Genomic DNA, 20,945 nt, shown 5'->3' with positions numbered 1-20,945 from the left:
ACTGTTACACAGTGTCATGAATTAACCAAAAAAAAAAATATATTTTTGGGGATTAAAGAAAAATCCACATAACTGTTCACAGATTAATTTATTTTTTTTTTTACTTTTTTATTCCCGTAGACAGGCATGCTGCTTCCTCATCACAGAATTTGGACTTGGAAATTAATGGAAGATGTGAAATTTGTATAATAGTATGGGATGTATAATCTCAGGCCTCTGAGTGGAGTTCCAAGGAAGCAACTACACACTTTGTAAACTTCAGTTCCAGCGCCTTCAATAAAATCTTAAGAAGTTTTATCCGTGTACTTTAACTGTCATTCATAAACACAAAGAGTACGTTCAAACTGCATATTCATTATTGTAAATCAAGAATAATTTAATGGAGCTTGATGAGGTACCTCATTCTGGAAAAAAGAAATCTGCAGTTAAATTTTATTTAAGTTCTGTGCACAGAAGAGGTGCATAGTTAACTTGCATAATGGTCTTCATTTTCAAATTAGCATAAATATAATTTTAAATGTCTTTTTATTTTGGTATGCAGCATTGTTTCTTTAAAAATCTGGTTTGGTTTCCCTTTTTCGATTCAACTTTTTACTTTGTCCGTCTATTCAGACATTCTGCATTTTGCAACACATAACATTTATCACGTTATCCGGAGCAAACCAGTGGGCTAAAAAGAATACTTGAAACTACAAAACAAACTTTGCTTCAGAAGCTTCCATACGTAAGAACACAGAATCAGATTTTTAATTCTTTGAAAGGATCTTAAACGCAAGGACTGACTGGAAAGCAGTTTGGCTGGCTGATGCTACAAGCAGTGCTTGGAGAGCAGAGAAGGAGCCTACAAAGTGCAAGGGAGCCAGCCTGGCCTCCTGTTTCTGTTTATGAAATCAAATGGCTTTACTGAAGCCTACTGCCCTTGCTGAACGTGCTCTGTCTTTTCCATGTATTTCATACTAAAGGTAGCTCCGTGCCAGAAGAAACAGATGCTGAATCCTATTAACGACTGCTGGTTAGCCTGTGAGTAACTCCTTCATCTTCAAAGATTTGGGGCAAACTTGCTAATTAATCCTCCTGTGAGGAAGGTAATTTAAATTTTCAGAGAGACAGAGAAGTTAGCTAAACAAAATAATCATTTTAAAAGTCCCGATAAGGCACCTGCCTTTGAAAGGGATGATGATTTGACATTTTCCAAAATAAAATGAGGTCCAACAGATTTTGCAAAATAATCGATAGCTGCATTTCCAAACTGAAAACTGTTTCACAAATGTGTTTGAAACCACACTACCCGCACCTTACAAAAGACAAAAATCACAAGACAATTTTACAGAACTCCCCGTAAGCAGTAAGACGTGATAATGACTTTCCATGTTAGATGCTTGGGCTAGATATGAACTGAGAATAAACATATTGAATGATAAATGTCCCAATAAAATCTCCTTCCTCTGAAATCCTCCTCTCAATTTGCAATGCAAAATAAGTAGCATTTTCTGTGAAAACCCAAAGAAACCAATAAAATTGTCAGCTGTTAACTTTGAGCAACTTGTAAAATAATGATTTTTTTTTACAAGGAAGACTATCAGCTCTTTATTTTCTGCATTCGATATATGAGAAAAAATCTTGCAATTCTTGCACTTAGATATAGCTATTAATACAGCTAGAGAAACAAAAAAAAAAAAAAGAAATATTCTGAATTCTCAGGCAGTTTTCTCCCCTTGTTTGCAACATAAATCTTTCCTCCTCTCCTAAATATGTGCTTGCAGTATAAAGAAACAGCACCAGCAATACTTGACACCAACTTTCACTTTACCAAAAGGTTGTACAGAAATAAAAGCAATTAGAGAAGCGGGTTGTTGTTTTGTTTTTTGTTTGTTTTTTTTTTTCTTTTTTTTCTTGTGGATTCCTTGTCAGTTTTGAAATCAATCAGAGACCTGGCAGAAATTCTGAATTTCTAAAAATCATGTGTTGGAATTAGAAACATTTTTCATTTTTTTTCAAATGCTTTCTCTTGGCAGAGGCTGTGGATTAACTCATCTATTCTTGCTTAACAGCGGGTTCATGAAGACTACGTGCCTTTAGTCACACCCACATCACAGATGTGAACATACACAGCAACGATAGGAAGGCTGCCATAATACTTGGGTTGCCTGAATCCCATATCACAACCCTTGTACCTCAAGGTCACACTACCCTCCAACAGCCTAATTTACTTTGGGACACATAAGGGCTTTAAATATATTTCAAATTATACACTATGTTTTAAATATATTTTTTTCAAATGACTGTGTTAAGAATAAGATTCACATACATAAAATGATAATACACATTGTAACTCTAGAGAACCACCACATATATATAAAAGATCAAAATCTGAAATATAAATAAGTGAAAAAAAATCAGAAATATAAATAAGTGAAAAAAAATGAAACAGAGAAAGAAAATGAAATTTTTTGAGTCCATTTAAGATTTGTAGTGTATACAAAGGATTTCCAGTTGCGTGACTCTTGGGTTACATTTTTTTCCCCACACAAATGAAACCACTAGTAAGCCCTTTCAGACCACAGCCTCACCAAGTGGCTAGCAGGTGGGTGAAGTGATTCTTTCTCTCCTACTCCAGTTGAGAAATCTTTCCATCTGCTTTGTATCTGCATGAAATGTTCACAAATGTGAAGTAATACACAGTGGACTAAAAAATAATAAGCTCAAGAAGAAAAATAATGAACTTGATCAGAACTGGAAGAACTATGAACTCACTTCCACCCTAAAGATATCCAAACAACCGAAGGACTCTGTTATAAAAATGAACATCGTGCTCAGAAAACAGGAAAGAACAGCAAGACGTAAATCAAATAAAAATATCATGGGGTTGTGCTTTAGAAAACTGCATGACTCGTATAACTTTTTGTGTACTAAGTTCTGTTCCTACAGCCCTTTACAGATCTAGATAACTCCAGGCAGCCTAAATGACGCAAAACCCCCACGTGTCCATAACCAGTGCAGGTCTTGTTAGCAAGAGCTCAAGGTGGCTACCTGATTAAAAAGTGGATTTTGACAGGTAATAAAGAAATCAGCCATACTCGGTACTTTACAAGGACTAGGAAAGGAATTTTCATGTGAATTTGTGATGAAACAAAACACCAGGAAAGGTATTATGAAATGTTTGCTGTGCTGAGGTTACAAAAACCTTTTGTCCGTGTAAGGTTCACAAGCACGGAGAACGGTCTGCGAAGAGATGATCAATAAGGATAAAAATGTCCCCTCGGGTATCAAGAAATTATTAGATGCCATGGAGTGGCCAGAAGGGATAAAAAACTGAAAACGAAATACAGAATTGAAGGCTTTGACTCCTCTCCTGTATTCCTGGGAGGTATTAGTGTAAAACGTGCCTGGGCTATGGCCTGGAATCATACGTACAGTCAAGCACATCCTTCAGTTGAAGTCAGTTAACAGTAACACACCAGAGGACAGGGTTATCCTATGCACCTCCAGCAATGTGCTTTTAAATAGGACACAACAGTGCCCTGACTATTTTAAACAAACATCAGCTCTAAAATATATAAGAAGAGACAGGCTTTGCATCTGCAACAGACATCGTGAGGTTAAACATTTATCCTGACCAAGTACATTCTGAACACCTAGGAGCATATGGTGGGCATAAAGCTTCAGCATTCTTCCAGTAGCACCACAGACATGGGTAAGAGAGAGCTGGGACCTCTATAATTTAGATTAATTGCTTATTACGGGTATGGGGAGAGGTGCTGCGGGAGTACTACAGCCTCAAATAACAACTGAGAGCAAGCATTTGAGCCGATGTAACCCCCCCAGACCTTGGGGCTGGGTCGCAAGAGTGCTTTACCTCCACAGTGATGCCTGTCCTTCTCCGGCTGCTGACAGTACAAGGATGCCGGTAGGGATCCAACTGCAGGTCTCCTTCTCCAGGAGGCCCTGACTCACCGCCCTTGCTTATCAGTTACATATTTCTGCACGTAGGGCTACAGCAAGACCCAAACCTATTTTAAGTCTGGCTTCTCATTTTTCTCTGTCAGTCTGTGAGAAGGCGATGCTGGATGGACCTCCAGTGCTCAGTCCCCGGCCAGGAGCACCACCGGCTGCAGAAGGAACGCACGTTACCTACCAGAAGAGTCTCTCTGCAGAACTTGAAGGGGGTCTGGAGCTGGCTGAAGGTTTTCAGCCAGGTCTAAGGTTTGAGATTAGTCCGTTTTGGCAATGGTTACAGGGAGGTGATCACGGACTTCCAGATCCGCATAGGACTGCTCAGCACCCCTCATGTTGTCATACCTTATTCTTGGCCATCCTCAAGTTTAAGGATAGCCTGGGTTGGGCTGCAGACACCGACAGGGGAAGAGTGAGATGGAGAGATCGTGGCTCACATATTCCCTGAACTGCATCAAATCCCTTCCCAGAGGGGAAGGGCTTGGGCTCAGCCATACCTGTGTGCCCACCACCTGGACCCCACAGCCCCCTGTCTGTCACTGGGGAGCGAGAAGCTGCAGAAAAGGAGAGATACTGCACTGCTTGGGAACGTCAAGGGTGCAAGGACGTAGCAGTGGAAAGGTAATTGGGAAGGAGGGAATAAAAATCGCCTTTGACATTCCCCTCCTCAGAAATGTGCTCCACATCAAAGCCCAAGCAGCAGCCTGCCATCAGGAGCATTTTACCGAGAGCTGTGAGAAGTCCTCTACCGTGTCAGCAGCCTTCTTCCTTCCCCACGCTGTGCCATGAGCAGAGAGCACGGCATCCTCGGGCCGATATGCAGCCTCTGCCGCCCGCGCCAGGAAAGCGTACAATGAAAGGGGAGCAAAGAGAGCAAGAGAGAGGCGGGAGGGAGCAATACTGCACACTGCGGTGCTCCTGCCCAGAACCCAGCAGGTGCAAGCCGTACTCGGGACCAAATTTGGTCCCCGTTAGAGGATATCAGCTTTTAGTGGCCAGGTAAACTGGAAATGATGGTTCAACACTGTTTTCAGCTTTGCTGTGGTTCAACTCCCTAACGGGAAGGACAGCGAACAGGGAACATTTTGCTCCTGTTTGGAATGCAAAATATGCAGCACTGGTTTCTGCAATCAAATCCCCAAACCAAAACATGCTAGTCGTGATTCCCGACTCCCCTAATTCAGCAGATTGCTGCAGTAAATCCCTATAAAATAATAAATTGCACCATCCTTTGCCAAACAGGGGCGGCAAGATGTTTAGAAGAAATGTGCTTGACTGGCTTGACTGAGAAGATATTGTTTAAACAGTTTGGTTTTTTTCCAAAAATTTGTTGCTGTTTTTTTTCTTTTCTTTTCTGTTTCTGATACCTGGCAGGTAAGAGAAATAATTGCTTTGGTAAGCATGTTGATTTACTATGTGTTAAATGCACACCAATTAAATTATTGAAACATAATTACTGTTCAAGCAGTCGTCTTATGTATTTTTAAAAACAAAACCCATTAGTATGGCTGTCTTCCTCCTCCCATCTCTGCTTTCTTTGTCACGCCTCTGGAGTGGCAGTAGGAGGTATTTAGAACTGCCAGCCTCCAGCTCAGGAAGCAGCACAATGCCAGGGGGCAGGAAAAAGGAAGCAAGGCCCATGTCACCTGCACAGCCGGCTGCAGCATCGATGCGGTTCTTCCTGCTGCTTTTGCTTCATTTCCCTTCTGTCCCTTGCCGTTCGATTGCTACAGCAAGAAGTGTGCTGCATTACAAGGTCTGAGAGGAATGTTTTGCTGTGTTGCGTTTTGAAGCCTTGCCTCACGTCAGACTCTGGCCCCTGAAACGCTCTCCGAGACCTGGGTCTGAAGTGGCAGAGTGTGTTTCTCCCTGACTCTGCCTGCTTTGCGGGCAGAGGATTTTGCACTAGCATCCATGCTAAAAGTATTTTTACATCTTTTCAGACCACTTCAGTAAGAGTATGACATTTTTTGCATTATATAAACCAAGTCACTTAAAGCCTACTTAACCAAATCTCTTGTTTCACCACATCCTCATTACGTCCTTAGGTGTCAACACACTCTTCGGTTACTCTCTCTCAATGAGATAATTCTTACCTCATCATAGTGATGTTCCAGAGTGTATTGAATAACCAGGATTATAAATGGATGTTTTTAATATAATTAGGAATATTGCACAGACTGCAAGTGAATTCCTTGTTAAGGCATCGATCTAACAGGGAACATAAGTGCATTTTTAAGTTTGTGAGTCCTACTGAAAGCAAAATGATTCTTCATATGATTAAAGTTTAGGTGACGTGTCAGAGCAGAGCATAAGAGTGTAGGATATGTGTTTGGACCCAATTCAATAAGATACTTAGGAACATGGCTAGCTGTAACCTACGAAACACTTAAGCACTTAAAACACCACGTAAGGTCAGAAGGAAGATCCCATGATGGCCAAATCTGCCAACTCTGTTTTTTTCCCAAACCTCTGCTAAATCTTACAATGGGTTTCATAACCTTAGCATAACAGCTTTTCACAGTTTGAATAATTAATGGCATATAATTAATAAAAATAACAGCAATAATAATAATAATCATCATCAATATACTAATCATCATAATAATATTAAATCCTTCTCCCTAAGGGATAACCAGTAAGCTTTCCCTAGCCTTCAAGATTGCAAACAGCTATGGTTTAAAGTTGAGGAGGAGGGTGAACAACGTAAACCAACTCTAATTACAGAAGATGAAGAAATCAATGCTATTTATTTACGTGCAATGTAAGATCTAATATGTCACCTTGCCGCCGCATTGGTGATTATTTTCAGACTGCTGGGATTACGGATCAGCTTATCCAGGATGCTGACAATCTGCTCAAACTTGGGTCTGTTGTTTCTGTCTTTCTGCCAACAGTCCAGCATCAGCTGATACAAGGCAGCTGGGCAGTCCATAGGAGGTGGCAAGCGGTACCCTTCATCAACAGCCTTAATCACCTGCACAAGGATAAAAGTGTTGGAAAACTTAAAAGGCACTCAACTTGTTTTTTATCAGTTCTGTGAACCACATTAGCATGGACATTCTGTGTTTAAACAAATGTGTTTATTCACTACTTGTCTTGTCATGCAATGCCTCTGGTTTGTCTGCAAAGTAAACCAGGCAGTAAATTAGGCATACAGAAAAGGGAGTTAAGATGCGGTATGTGTATGTGACTTTGAGGAAGGTGAGGGTCTAGAAAGGATCTCCAAAACTCATACTTGATTGAACTAAATCCATAAACAAAAGCTACAGTTAGTAAGATGCTTAACTATGCCAAACTTCAAAAGGTCTTGAATATCTCTGGTCTGATCACTCTTAGCAACACACACTTTCCACCCTCTCCAGAGGACACTGCACTCCACAGAAAACCAACCTACCCTCTCACGGGACATTCTGAACTGATAGATAGAAGGTCTTGTGGACGTTCTCACAGGGCCAGAAAATCTATTTTAAAACTCACCACAAGGATAACTGTACACTTCCTATTAGGCAGTGCAGGCCCAATTCTTTTATCATTTATCTAGATTGACAAAGTTTGTTTAGATTGTCTATCACTTGTTTAGATTGATTAAAAAAAAATTAGCCCAGAATTAAAGCTGTTATGAAGCTTTTTAATAAAACCTTTTCACTAGAGTATAACACCTCTTGATCAGTCGTACACTATCTATTGCGCCACGAATGAAACCCCAATGTATTCTAAAAGAAATGATAAAGCCGTATTCTGTTAATCTTTCCTTTTTATCTGGATCAGTTAATTCAAAAGCAGGAAAAACTATTCCAAGTCAGAACAGGGATAGGAAAACAGTCCATAGTTTAAGCAGCCATGAAGCAGAGGCCCATAAATAAGTTAATCCTTCTGTTTCTGATTTTAATATGATATTATTAAAGGCATTCCCCTAGTATATCAGTCTACATAACATGAGTCATTAATCTCCACAAACAATAGAAAAAACATTCATGACTAATTAAAAGAAATACATATTTTTTTGCAGAAGCTTGGGTTCCAGAAGTACTAAGTTGAAGGGAAGTTTTCTTCTTTTTTCCTTGTTTAACATAAAGTAGTATAGAGAATGTCTGACTACATCTATGTTACTGACTTTTTTAAATTTAGTACTAGTAACAACAGATACCAATCCCTTGGAAAATCTATTTGTGTTAGTGACTGTACTTCAGAAAATTTGGTTCATAAGTAACTCCTGTGGAATAAATCTAGGATTAATAAGACAACAAAAAAGAAGCTGATATAATAAAAATCTTATTTGGGGAAATGTCATGCTTCTTACAAAAATACTGGGAGACATCCATTAATCATTTGGATTGCAGGCTTGGATAGTTTACTAATGTTGCAAAGAAGCCTCTATTGGAAGTCTTCTAATCAGATCACGCTACTTCTCTATTTTGTCTGCTGATTACTTCCAGAAGTATTCTGGTTTCATTGAACTCTTAGTAGAAATGCTTTACTTTTCTTTTCCACAAGCTCCAAGAGCTTATTCTGTGTATTTGATATTTACAGAAAACTTCTACAGAATATTATACAAGTGGAACCAAAGGGGATCAACAGAAATTTAGGAGGGTTTTCTAACAATAAGCTAAGGAATGTAAAAGGCAATGACCTCATTGCAGTGGAACTGTTTGAATCACCCTACAGAAAACCACCAGCATGATAAAATTCTCTAAGATGTTCCTTCAAAGGTCCAAAATACCCCACTATAAAGATGTTGGCTTTTTGTTAAGTTCAGGGAGTTTTGGAGATTTTAGTTTCTACTTCTTATTCAATGTCAACGTCAAAAACTCAGAGCCACCTGGTTTCATTATGCTTCGCTTCCTTTCACAGCTTGATCCTTTATTTGAGAACATAACTCAGATAACAATATACTCACATCCTGGTTGGACATCTCCCAGTATGGTCTTTCTCCATAAGACATCACCTCCCAGAGAACAATCCCATAGCTCCATGCGTCACTGGCTGATGTGAACTTCCGATATGCAATGGCTTCTGGTGATGTCCAGCGGATAGGAATCTTGCCCCCCTAGGAGCAAAACAAAATAAAACAGTCCATTTGACTGTAATACACCAAATATAATTTTGCGTGATGGATTATTTTATCTCTGAGATTCTCAGTTATCATTATATTGGTGTAAAGAACAGCATAAGCTGGAAAATGCTATTGCCTTTTGTCATGAAAACATCTTGTACGCTATACAGAGTAAAATACAGTGCAGAATTTACTGAAGCTATATAGTATAGTATACATACTGTATGCATGTACATATATATACATATATGCACACACCTGTATATTTATGTGTAGCATAATATGCACAGATAATAAAAAATGGTAAGTTAAGTATGGTTGATTTTCAGTTACAGAATGTTTGGAAATTTGCAAGACAGTCATACAGCATTAAGGATGAAAAAGCTAGTCTGAGGTCCTTGCTTACATGCTAGAACCCTTGGCACAAGAGGGCTGGATTTGTCTATTTGTAAGGTATTTCAAGTGAATTCCCTGTTGGTGTGGAACCTGCATGGTTTCATCATGTTTTCACCCCATGTTTTCTAGGACATTAAAGGAAAACGAGGGGCCACGATGTTGCTCTGTTTCAGTAAAGCCAAGCCTCCAATTGCACAAGGCAGCGACTGTGACCGTATGCACAAATTTCCCATTCCAAAGCCGTCAGAGACAGTCACAGAAAGACAGATCCGGACAGGGTCATCTGTGCAGAGGGGAGAGTGCAAAAATGTAATCTAGGGAAGCAGTCTTAAACACTTTTTACAGTCACAAGAGGAGCAAGCCATCATTAAATGATGTAAACTTGAAAAGAATTAAAGCTACTGTTACAATTAATATTGCAGTTAGGGGAACATCTCTCTCTGATTATGGCCACCACTTGGTGCCATAGGTCAAAATAGTAAAATGCACACAAGCGGCCTCAGGCTGAGTTTCTGCAAGATGAGACTTAGAGGAAAGAGACAATTTCCAATGGTGCCAGCTTTGACAGAGTTTTTAAGACTGATTTGTGAGTCACACACAAGAAAACAAAGTTCTAAAAGACAGCGGTGCAAAACTTGTTAATGAAGGTAGCTCTGGAATGAATATATTTGAATACAGAAAACTGTGAGAGTTTAAAGTTGGTTCCAGTTCCAGGGATGCACAACATGTGCAGGGATATACTCTGGGGATTTCACACTAGACTAGCTATTTGAGGTATCTCTGCATCACATGTTATACTACAGTCATACACCCATCCTCACAATAACCTGTGTGGGAAGGGAATGCTCTTATTTCCACTGAGTAAGCGGCATAAAGTGTACCTGCACTGAGGGTAGCCATACACTCACCAGCTTTAGATTAACTAGCCTGGTTAACAATAGAAATGTGGACGTTAGCATTAATTAAAAACCTTAATACAGCCTAAATACACTGGAGCCTAAGTATCTGCAATTTCATGGCTAATATTGCACAAATTACATTAAATACAAGCAACACAGGCAGGCCTGACTCAGGCTACAATTTAGACCCCCAAAATGTCACTACATATGTCTTAGAGGCTTGGCAAAGCTCAAAGAGGGAATCTATCTTGGCTTACAGTTTTTTAAGGATCCCATTGTATTTAGCAGACTCCCTATCTTAACCAAAAGACAAACCTTCATTTCACACACAACCCTGAAAATCAGGCAAATTTCCACATTACTTGCGGACCAACAAATAGGACATAGAAAATAAACAGCAGTATTTGAATCCACTGTTTCATCACAGAAGCCAGACTGGAGGGCCTGATGTGTCTCTCTGTCAAACTTGGAAATCTATACGATGACCTTCTTTAGTCACAAAAAGTACATCATATTTTCTATCCATTATAAGTTTATTCACAATTCCCAGTGCTGCTCCATGAAAGTACTGAGAACATAAAAATGATGCTGTTTTTACCATAGTCTATTGAGAAGCAATAGTACACCCACTTTACAAATGTCCAGGGTCCCTCAGTGAGCTCGAGGCACAGCCAAGAAACAAGGAAAGCTCTCCTCTGTCCTAGTGTTTTCACAACAAATCGACTTAAACTTTTAGACAGCGGGATGATAAAGAAATTGATCCCACTTTTTCAATCTTTTTTCTACACATACTAGTAGAGTGAACTTTGATTTCCACTAAAGAATGTCAGTGCTGGGGGAAAGCTATACCCTGAACTTACACAAACAAAAACCCACCGCCATGCACAGAGGGAGTTTCCAAATCAAACATCTCCTGCTCGTCCCACAGGCTCAGAAATCACCCGCAAAACAGAGCAGACTTATAGCGCAGCTGCAAGGCCATGGTGCCCCGGGGCTGCTGGTACAGAGGAGCAGGCAGGGGGAAGCCCGGGCTGCACCCTGAGGACACCAGCCCCCCCAGCACAGAGCTGCCCACCAGGTGCTCACCCACCCCAGCCCATCTCATCTCAACTGCCAGGACAAAACTGCCTCTCCACTACACCCAAGATGTAAACTGCAAAGGACTTTTACAGATCAAACCTAACCCCATGGGTCATGTCTGGAAGGGAAAGTGCAGCTCATGGGGCTGCTGGAGCCCAGGCATGAGGGGCCACCACCATGCCCCGTGGCTTCTGGGGGCGTTCTGAGCTCCATGCCCCTGCCAGGGGTCCCACGGGTGAGCATGTCCAGTAGGCCAGATCAACACTGCCATTCACTTTGAGATGAAACGTTTCCCATTCCTGGCCAGGTGGAGACATAAGAGAGGGAACTGTTGATCCTTGCTACTTCTGATGGTAGCACTGAAACTTCAGACAAGCCCCAAGCCTCCTCTCACCTCTGCTGATCCCTCCCCTTGTGTCCGGAGGCATCAGTGATTCTGGGAAAGAGACTGAGCCATCTGATTTGAAAGAAGCTGAGATACAGAGCTGGGTGTCATCAGGCCAGGCCTCATTCTCCAGCAACTGCTTCGGCTGCATTTGGAATAGAGGGATGGCAGAACATATACGTAGGACGTGCCACATAAGAAAGCCCTCGAGGCAGGGAGCAGTTATATTGTTTTTCTTGCCTCAGCATAGGGGCTGGTTCTGTGAAACACAGAAGTACCGTTTTGGAGTTTTCAGAATCTTACTCTAAAGAATCAGAATTTCTGTGGGTGGCTTTAGGCTCAGTCTTTTAATTTCATGTCAAGACACGAAAACGGCACCCTTCTTGACGAACCCTCAAGAAATAGTTGCCAGATGTCACACACAAAAATGTGCTCATGGCTAGAACATGAGCACTTTGGGCAAGGGCAGGAAATATATTTGAGAGAAGGTCTTTACCTTTGTAATCTTATGGAAAAAGTAATTTATACAATTGGAGAAACACATTTACATAAAATGACGTTAATTAATCTCTGAACATTTTGGGACTACTTTATTGCAGGTTAAGGAAGATCATAAACTCAATGAAACCAAGTTCTTCTGGCTTTGTTTGTTTTAATGAAAAATGAAGGTACATCAACCCTAGATTCCATTACAAGGAAATAAATTTTCTTTGCTAAGTTTCAGCTGTAACTCTACAGATACACGTTGCATTACCATAAACAAGAGTAAAATAAGGAGGGTATCAAAATGTAGCTAAAAAAGAAATCAACTGCCACTGAATGGAGTGTAAAATTATAATTTTGCTATTTTTGCTCCCCAATTTGTGACAAAAATGTCAATCTTATGTTTGTATTTAAAAGGGGACTTTGTTGACTAATTTGTTGAATAATTTAAGAGCAAGAACAGAAAAAAAAAAAGCTCTGGTAAGTATTTTTTAGACAAATAAGCATTTTAACACAAAAACAATTCCCCCCAAAGGATTATGCAACATTCACATTTTAACAGATGTCCAAATATCAATATATGCAGAAAATCCGAAGAGTCATATAAAACTAAATGCATAGTTTTCTACTGCTATTACCTTTGAAAATTATAAGGCTTGCTGTAATTCAAATAGTCAAATTCAAATTTTTTAATTTTTTAAATTAAAAATCAATGATCATTCAGCATTAGAAAATCCCTCTTTACTCCCACCATTTTTGAGAAATACACATCTCGTTTGAACACATATCACCTCTTCAGGTTTCTGCTTTGCCAGAAATCAGGATAATCTTTGCAATATCCTTTGCCAGGATCAAAGATATCTTATATAATTTACCTTTGCATAAATTAAACCACTTTCTCCTAGACCATAGAGTTGGAACTGGAAAAACTAAGCTCCCGTACTTGTTTCTTTACTCACCTCTTGTTTTTTTACTCTTTCTCTCAGTCTCCCGATGTTTAAAATGAGTATCATGATACCTGCTCTGTAAACTGCTACGACAAAAGTGCTAAGAAATCCCACCTGCTTGGCTTTTTAAAATTATGTATTGTGTGTGTACTAGGCTTTCATACAATTCAATCTTTATCTGCTATCTCTGTTGCTTATCCTGCACGGGAAAACCTAAAACTCTAATATTATTGGGTGATATTACTGGGCTCCTACCCTTCAAAATTAGTACTATTGGGACTGAACATGTAAGACAAACTTGCTAAATGAAAAACCATTATAGATATGGCTAGGAAAAAGGTTTGCCCAAATCTGTTTGGTACAGGCTTATAAAGACAAATCTACACGTGCACGCAGCCCTAGCTATTGGTAATATATATATACTGATTATTTTCTGAAGATAAATATGGGTTTTACATATTTTTGCCATAGTTTCCCTTTAAGAGCATGCTCGTCATGAAGCCAAATAAGCTGCCTGAATTTGAGTAGAAAGAAAGCATTACCATTAGAAATTGTAGGAGTTTGTTATTGCGGCTCAAAACCCCAGGCAGTCTCGGTCAGAGAACCCCTCTCGGGGTTTGAAATTAGTGAGACAGCAGTAACCAAAGGTTTTATCTGCTCTAGATGGAGCTGCGATTCCTACGGTATCTGGTTGTTCAGCATAATTCATCTAAAGTCAATGAAGTCCTCAATTTATTTCTAGCGTGTCTGGCACTCCGGCACAAGGCAGCTGTTTCCAGGCCTTCATAACCCATTCCAATATTCTGATTTATAATCTGTTACAGGGTGACTGCCACAGGCACCTAAGCCACAGGCCTGGGGAGAGGAGAATCAAGAAAAATGGATTCTAACAGAATTATCAGCAGAACTTTGCAGGGAAACATGAAGGTAAAAGCCTGACATTAATTCATTACCTGACTTGGGCTAGTTCAGGAGATATCTTACTGGTACAGAGCAAGATGGTTTCATGTGAGTGAGATGAGCCTGACTTACCCTCTTAAGCACCTGAAAATTACCTGATGCTACTTGTTCATCCCCTACTAATGAATATTTTATCTTGACATTATCTCCTTCTCGAGTGGTAAATTATAACAGAGCTCTGCTTCTCTCCTCGTGCTTATCAGGCAAGAGAACTTGTGGTGTTTTTGTTGTTTTTTTTTTTCCTTTTTTTTTTTTACCACACCCTTCAATACATTCAGACTGTATTACCATGTTTTTGCATACACAGGGAAGGAACAAACCGCGACGAATTTCTGTCAGGCACCAGCAGCACTGACGTGTGCATTAACAGAAAGGACCCGCGTGCCCTTCCCTGGGGCATGGAACGGAGCAGCGCCCTGCCGTGCCCTCCCCGCTCAGGCACCGTTACCTGGGGGCACAGGCTACCAGAACACTTGCCATCAAAGCACAGTATTTTTTGAAGTGATGTAAATTTAATGAGGAGTTATCCATGCAAATATAATAACCGGGCAGTGTTTTACATTGAAATGCCACGAACACCAGTGATGTATCCAACTACGCATTTAAATAGTCAAAGTTCGTCTACTGATTACCCAAATATTATGCCTTTGAGAGACATAATTACAGTCCCTCTACATGTGTGATGGTTTAAATTTACTTTCACTTCATACTGTGTCATTAGTCCACCTACTTGTCATACAGACATCTAAAAATAATAAGAATAAAAAGGATCAATTTGACAATGACAATTTTAATACAACCTTGGCCTTTCGATTAAAAATGAATAGGTACGGAGAACATAGATAATTACAGTACATCCCCTCCGGCAAAAAGGCTCAGTTAAAAAAAAAATAAAAATCCAAACACTCAGTCTAATTCACATGCTGGCTTCTGCTTCTGTAAGCAGGCAGACCACAGGCTGCCAAAGGCCTTTTGTGGTATCGAGTCAGTGACTATAATTCAAGAGGTAAAAAATGACCCTGTCAGGTGGCAAAGTTTTCTTACAACTCTTGATTCCCTGAATTTCACATATGCACCTGTGATCTGTGCATTGTCCTTCAGAGCTCTTGCACAATAGCATGAATGTCACGGATTATGTATTGATATATAAAGGGATACATGCATTATTGATATATAAAAGGATAGATATTCATATCCTTTATGCAAAGCCTCAGATACAGCTTCTGAGAACAGAGCAACATAAAATTTCACCCAGTCAGTGGTGTGTATTGAAAGCCTGAAGAGCTGACTGGGCTTCTTGGGGTTAGACCCATCCCGAATTGCAATCATGAATTAAAGCAATGGAATTGTTCTCAGGCTTTGACATTTACAGGTGGAAAATAGGGGTAGAAGAGGAGGCTAAATAGATAAAACATTCTTCTTTGCAGCTAATCGTATAAATTTATCTAGTACCACTGATATTAAATGGAGAACTGGGAGCGGGAAGAGTTGGAGGGGAGGCAAAATCTCTATCCATTAATATAATACGCACTCTTCACCGTTTGAATGTATGGAATTGTGGTTATAACTTGGATTTTTTTTTTGTTTTTTTTTCAAAGATCCTACTGAGTAGTTGTCATCCTTTAGTTGTAAAGCCACTAGATTGTTTGGGATGATGCCATTATTTTAAAAAGTGGCACTATTTTTGTCTTGGTTTTGCCATATAATTAGCGCCTGTGAAACGAGCTAGAAGCAGCCCAGGAAACGGAACTGTATTTTGCGATATGACTAACCAGCAGGAACATGAACTGCCCAGCTTTCTTCCAGTGGACTGGAGCTCTGTTTCATGCTCATGGTCCCCAGTTGTTTAAGCTGAGGATCAAACATACTACCTGAACACGTATACAAGATTCACTTCAAAGGAAACTTGAGCAGAAAGATGAATAGTAAATAGCCTTGTCCTTCTCTCAGAGTCAAGATGTGGCACAGGTATATTCAGCAACTACTTTTGAAGAAAATTAGATTTGTCCTAGGTTGTATTTGAAGGTTTTAATTATCTGAGCATCTTCCTGCAGTAGTTTGCATATACACCATAAATGCCAGATGGAGTTTACTGAACACAGATGATTACGCTTTACAAAATAGTTTCTTTCCATCTGATTTCACAATCTAAATGTAAATAGGCAGGCAGGCTTAGAAAATAGGTGGCAGAAGACGAAGAAAAAAATAATCTGCACTGCACTTGGCCAAAGAAAATTTGCATGTAACACTGGCCAGAAACACTGACACCCTGTGCACCCTGGTTTGTCCTAGGTAACCTGTGGATATAAGTCACTGACATTCACTTCATGTTCAGGGAAGTATGCTTCCCTTATAAAGCCGTATGCCAGGCAGTTTGATGCATCTAAGCTTAAGTAGGACTCAAAGGTTTCTTCAGCTATTTATGTGAAAACACAAAATGTCATTACTAAATTACAGATCAGTTTGCATGCCCAGGTGAATTTTAGAATAAGAGGATTGAACTTCGAAGCCTGGCAGAGGTGTGTGTCCGTGCAGAAGAACAGAAGCCAACCACGTGGCAAAGCTGTGTCGGGGGTGGAAGGAGACATAGACTTTTCACCCATGGAGGTATTAACAGAAAGGGCACGCGTAAGAAACATGAGATAAACATGCCATGCTTGGTGCCGGGGATTAGTATCCCTTTTGGGGCATCACATTTAGGGAAAATATAGTTAAGTTGAAAAGAATCTAAAGGAGACCAGCAAGAAGAATAAGTTTGGAAAAAATACTTAGAAAATAAAAGAATGGAGGGATGTGTGTAAAAAGGATGGCAATCTCCATGCATGTAAGCAGCTGCTTTAAAGCGGTGATCGATCACCTGCCTATAGGCAGTAGTGGTAGGACACAGAGTAATTGCCTTAGCTTGCAAGCGTACATCCCGGGGGAGGGAAGTTAAATATGAGACTAGATAAATACTATATCTAAAACTGTTTACCTCGGAGACACTAACACCCATTACTTTCCCAGGAGTTTTTAAGAAGAGGGCAGGCAAGCTTATCTGACAAGGCAATAAACCTCTGGCTGAATTATAGACAATTTTCTCTTGAGAAATTCTTGCATTATATTAATATTTACTTATGAATGCTGCACCTATATTGAGCATGAAAACTGCTTTCTCCTACTAACATCTCTTTACATTAACCATGAGAGATCTCTACAGACAGTTTTCTAAAGTGGTATATATTGCATATTTCTAACAACATGCCAAAGCTTATCAGAGGTTAAAGAAAGCACTGAAAGGTCAAATAAAGAATGGAGTCTTTATGCCTGGTAAGTTATGAAGGCATGATTGATAAACATGTATCTATAAATGTATGTGTATATAATGTATATATAATGTGTAAGAAAACAGCTAGGATTTCTTCACTCATTTGTCACATGTTATTTTATTTCAATCATGAAGAAGGTAACATGCAAACTACCACAGTAATTGATTGCTCCTGTCAGTGATCAGGAATGAGGAAGCCCTAGAAAACCCACATTAAGATTTTGCTGATACATTCTACTCTAATCTGGTTTGTACAGTGAAGGGGAGACGATTACTAGGCATCACTGCAAATTACACTTGACTAAGATACTGGAGATTGATGCCGTATTTTCTAAAGTTAAGAAAATCCACTTGCAATAGGATTAAAGTGAACAACAGTCATCCCAGTGTAATATCTACATACACAAAGCTAAATGTATGCCTTCAAGGTTTCCACAATAAAACAGAAGCGTTATTCAGGTTAAGAACAAGAGCTGTGGCACAGCTGTATTTGGAAGACACCGTGGCTCTTCTAAGACTCTAAGCCAACAGCGTAGCTTCCAGGTAGCTTTTCAGGCAGAATGAAATCCAGGAAAGAAACAAACAGCAGCGTACACTAAGGGCAGTCCCCTATCTGATAAAAGCTTCTCTGTCTCAGGATGAAACAGTCAGAGGTAAGTCTCCTCCTTGATATCATTACATCTCCAAAAGATGGGTACCACTTTGTATATATGATATAAAAAGGAGAAAAAACAGGAGGCTTATTATGTTGTTAAGCAAGATTTCAGTTTTTGAGGCTGGAAAATTCCGTGAAATTCTGTGAAGTCTTCTATTATTGTGCACTGAACTAACTCATGCCTTAATTGTGGTATTACAGAATCACAGAATGGTAAGGGTTGGAAGGGACCTCTGGAGATCATCTAGTCCAACCCCCCTGCCAGAGCAGGGTCACCTAGAGCAGGTTGCACAGGAACGCGTCCAGGCGGGTTTTGAATGTCTCCAGAGACGGAGACTCCACCACCTCTCTGGGCAGCCTGTTCCAGTGCTCTGCCACCCTCAAAGTAAAGAAGTTCCTCCTCATGTTTAGGTGGAACTTCCTGTGTTTTCACTCCTTTATACACCCAACAGAAAGAAAACATGAATTTTGCATACTTTAAGAAAAATTATCTACCAACAGAAACCACATTTTTTGCTTTATGGTTTATTGACCATCTCTGGGCATGCAAGACTGGATGGCCTCTGCAACCCAGAGTCTAAGCCTCAGGGACTCCCTCAGATTTCAGTCTAACTTTGTCAAAACCAACAAGAACTTTAAAAGGCTAAACAAACACAGAAACTCACCCTTGTGGTGTAAGCAGCTTCTGGGTCATCTTCCAGTACACGAGAGAGACCAAAATCTGAGACTTTGCATACCAAGTTACTATTGATGAGGATATTACGAGCAGCTAGATCTCGATGGACATAACCCATGTCTGACAAATATTTCATGCCAGATGCGATCCCTCGAAGCATGCCTACTAGCTGGATGACTGTGAACTGGGCATCATGTTTCTGGAAAACATTTGAAATGTCATTTCAGAGATTGTTCATGTTCCTCTTTACACAGAACTTTTGATAAAGACCCTGGAAGCTCCTCAAGTGAAGAGCTCATGAGCCAGGGGTCATAATTTAAACTTGTGGAACTACTTTGATATGCGGAGGATAATCTCCCAGGCAGCTGAGGGAAGGAGACAGATTTTCAATTCAGATAAAAATTCATTTTTTCCTTTCTTGCTGTCATCAGAATCTTAATTTCCTAGATAGGAGCTGTGTGAAAGCGGCACATAATTCAAAATTGTGTGTGCTCATGAGACTGGAGTGTCAGGACATTAGAGAAACAGATGTCCAAATTCCCTCAAAGGTCATAGGAATTGTTAGTGAAAATCCCAGCCTTACCCAATGGACTAATGAAAGTTTTCTATTACACGAACATTTTTTCTAACAAAAGCAAATGCTGATCTGATTCAGTGGCTTTCAAATTCCATTAAATTTAAACTTATTCCTCAAAACTTTCTTCAACTTCAGGAACACAAAAATCACTTAAACACACCGTGACTTAGCCTAGAAACCAATAGTTGCACATATTTCTAATTGTCTACTTCTAGACACATGTTTTGTATCTCCCAGCTCTTACTAATGCTGTTTGTTAACATCTAGCTTTGATATTGATATATAGATACACAGCTGACAGGACAACAGTACGTCCTAGTGCAGCTCTCAAACAAATCCCCCAGTGCTATAAATGTATCATGGGCAGCTCTCCAGCTCTTCCTGCTGCTTCTTCCAGAATTTTATTAAATACATGGGAGCTGGCTCTGCCATGTGGGGTGAGCTCACACGAATCAGTCTGCAAGACGGATTGCATTAATTTCACTTTTGATTAATATACTTAGGGGTGATATTAGCACTGTAAACATTAGACAAATATATGGCACAACAGATGCTTAAAGAGCCTCTCAGAATTCTCTTTCATGAAGAAATTCATTATTATAAAAGACTCTTAGCAGTTCCCTGTTATGAAACCTTCTTTAACCAGAGCCAACACAAGAGGATCTATATAGACCCTGGAAAAGATTTAGCTAGAAATCAGAAGAAGGTTTCTAACCACAAAAGGAATAAGAAACTCAGATAGCCTTTCAATAGCAAAGGGGAAAGCAAACTATACAGTTTTCAAAGGCATTTATATAAAAAGGGTTATATTGCCTGGGTTGCCTGTGATATTAATGAGTCAGAAGGTTCTTATCAATGATTCCATGTAAAAGTAGTAAAAAAAAAATAAATAAATCCACACTCAAATGAACGAACAAGGTGAACAACTGTTTTGTACAGTCAGAAATTACTCTCCTCTGCCCAGAGCTTTCTTCAAGGATTTTTAGCCTAAACAAAATATATACAGTTCAGTACAGATATATTTCATTCAGATATACCGACACATTATTTATACGTATTTTACATGCTCCAGTGGACATCATAACATACATAGTACATACTGAAACTAAGGTTGACAATATATCCCCTTTTGGGGTTAAATGTCTAGTTCAGTGTTATGAATTTGGGGGATAATGTCATTCAACCGTGGCAGAACCAAAGCAGTCTCCCAGCCACAGCTGAGTTTGCCCTAACAAATTAAAATTAAACTAGCGTTTCCCCTCAGATGGGATTTCATTTCTGCTACACTTCTTGTTTTGCCACAAGTAAATCTTGGTGACACAGGGAGCATTCAAATTTTTTTAGGCTCGCTACCAACTTTGACAGAAAACAAAGATAAATCAACAACAGTATTAGTATGTCTAAGGCTGGGGAAAGAAAACAGGCTAATAAAGTTTGCTAGCAAAACATTTCAAACACCCTCAGGTATAGGATTATTCCCTAAACTTTTCACGCTTTGGGAAAAGGCTCTTGGCTCAGTACTATTGGTTTACTGATAAAATTTCCACAAATCCATTCACTTTGCAAGTCT

The 20,945-nt window shown here is 39.7% G+C and overlaps 1 protein-coding gene across 4 annotated transcripts in view; it reads right to left on the bottom strand.

Annotated features, from left to right (window-relative positions):
* Positions 1-20,945, bottom strand: part of EPHA3 (EPH receptor A3) — a 231,343-nt gene that overhangs the window by 11,982 nt on the left and 198,416 nt on the right. For all 4 annotated transcript variants that reach the window (XM_074597693.1, XM_074597664.1, XM_074597674.1 and 1 more), the window contains 3 exons: positions 18,788-18,997; positions 8,855-9,004; positions 6,738-6,931 (listed from right to left, as the gene is read on the bottom strand). In XM_074597693.1, the coding sequence (XP_074453794.1) occupies positions 6,738-6,931; positions 8,855-9,004; positions 18,788-18,997 (554 nt within the window). The remainder of the gene's footprint in view (positions 1-6,737; positions 6,932-8,854; positions 9,005-18,787; positions 18,998-20,945) is intronic.

The sequence above is a fragment of the Larus michahellis genome, chromosome 1 (assembly GCF_964199755.1).
Source record: "Larus michahellis chromosome 1, bLarMic1.1, whole genome shotgun sequence".
Classification (NCBI taxonomy): Eukaryota; Metazoa; Chordata; class Aves; order Charadriiformes; family Laridae; genus Larus; species Larus michahellis.
The sequence above is the reverse complement of the archived record's forward strand: the minus strand, read 5'-3'. Positions and strand labels throughout refer to the sequence as shown.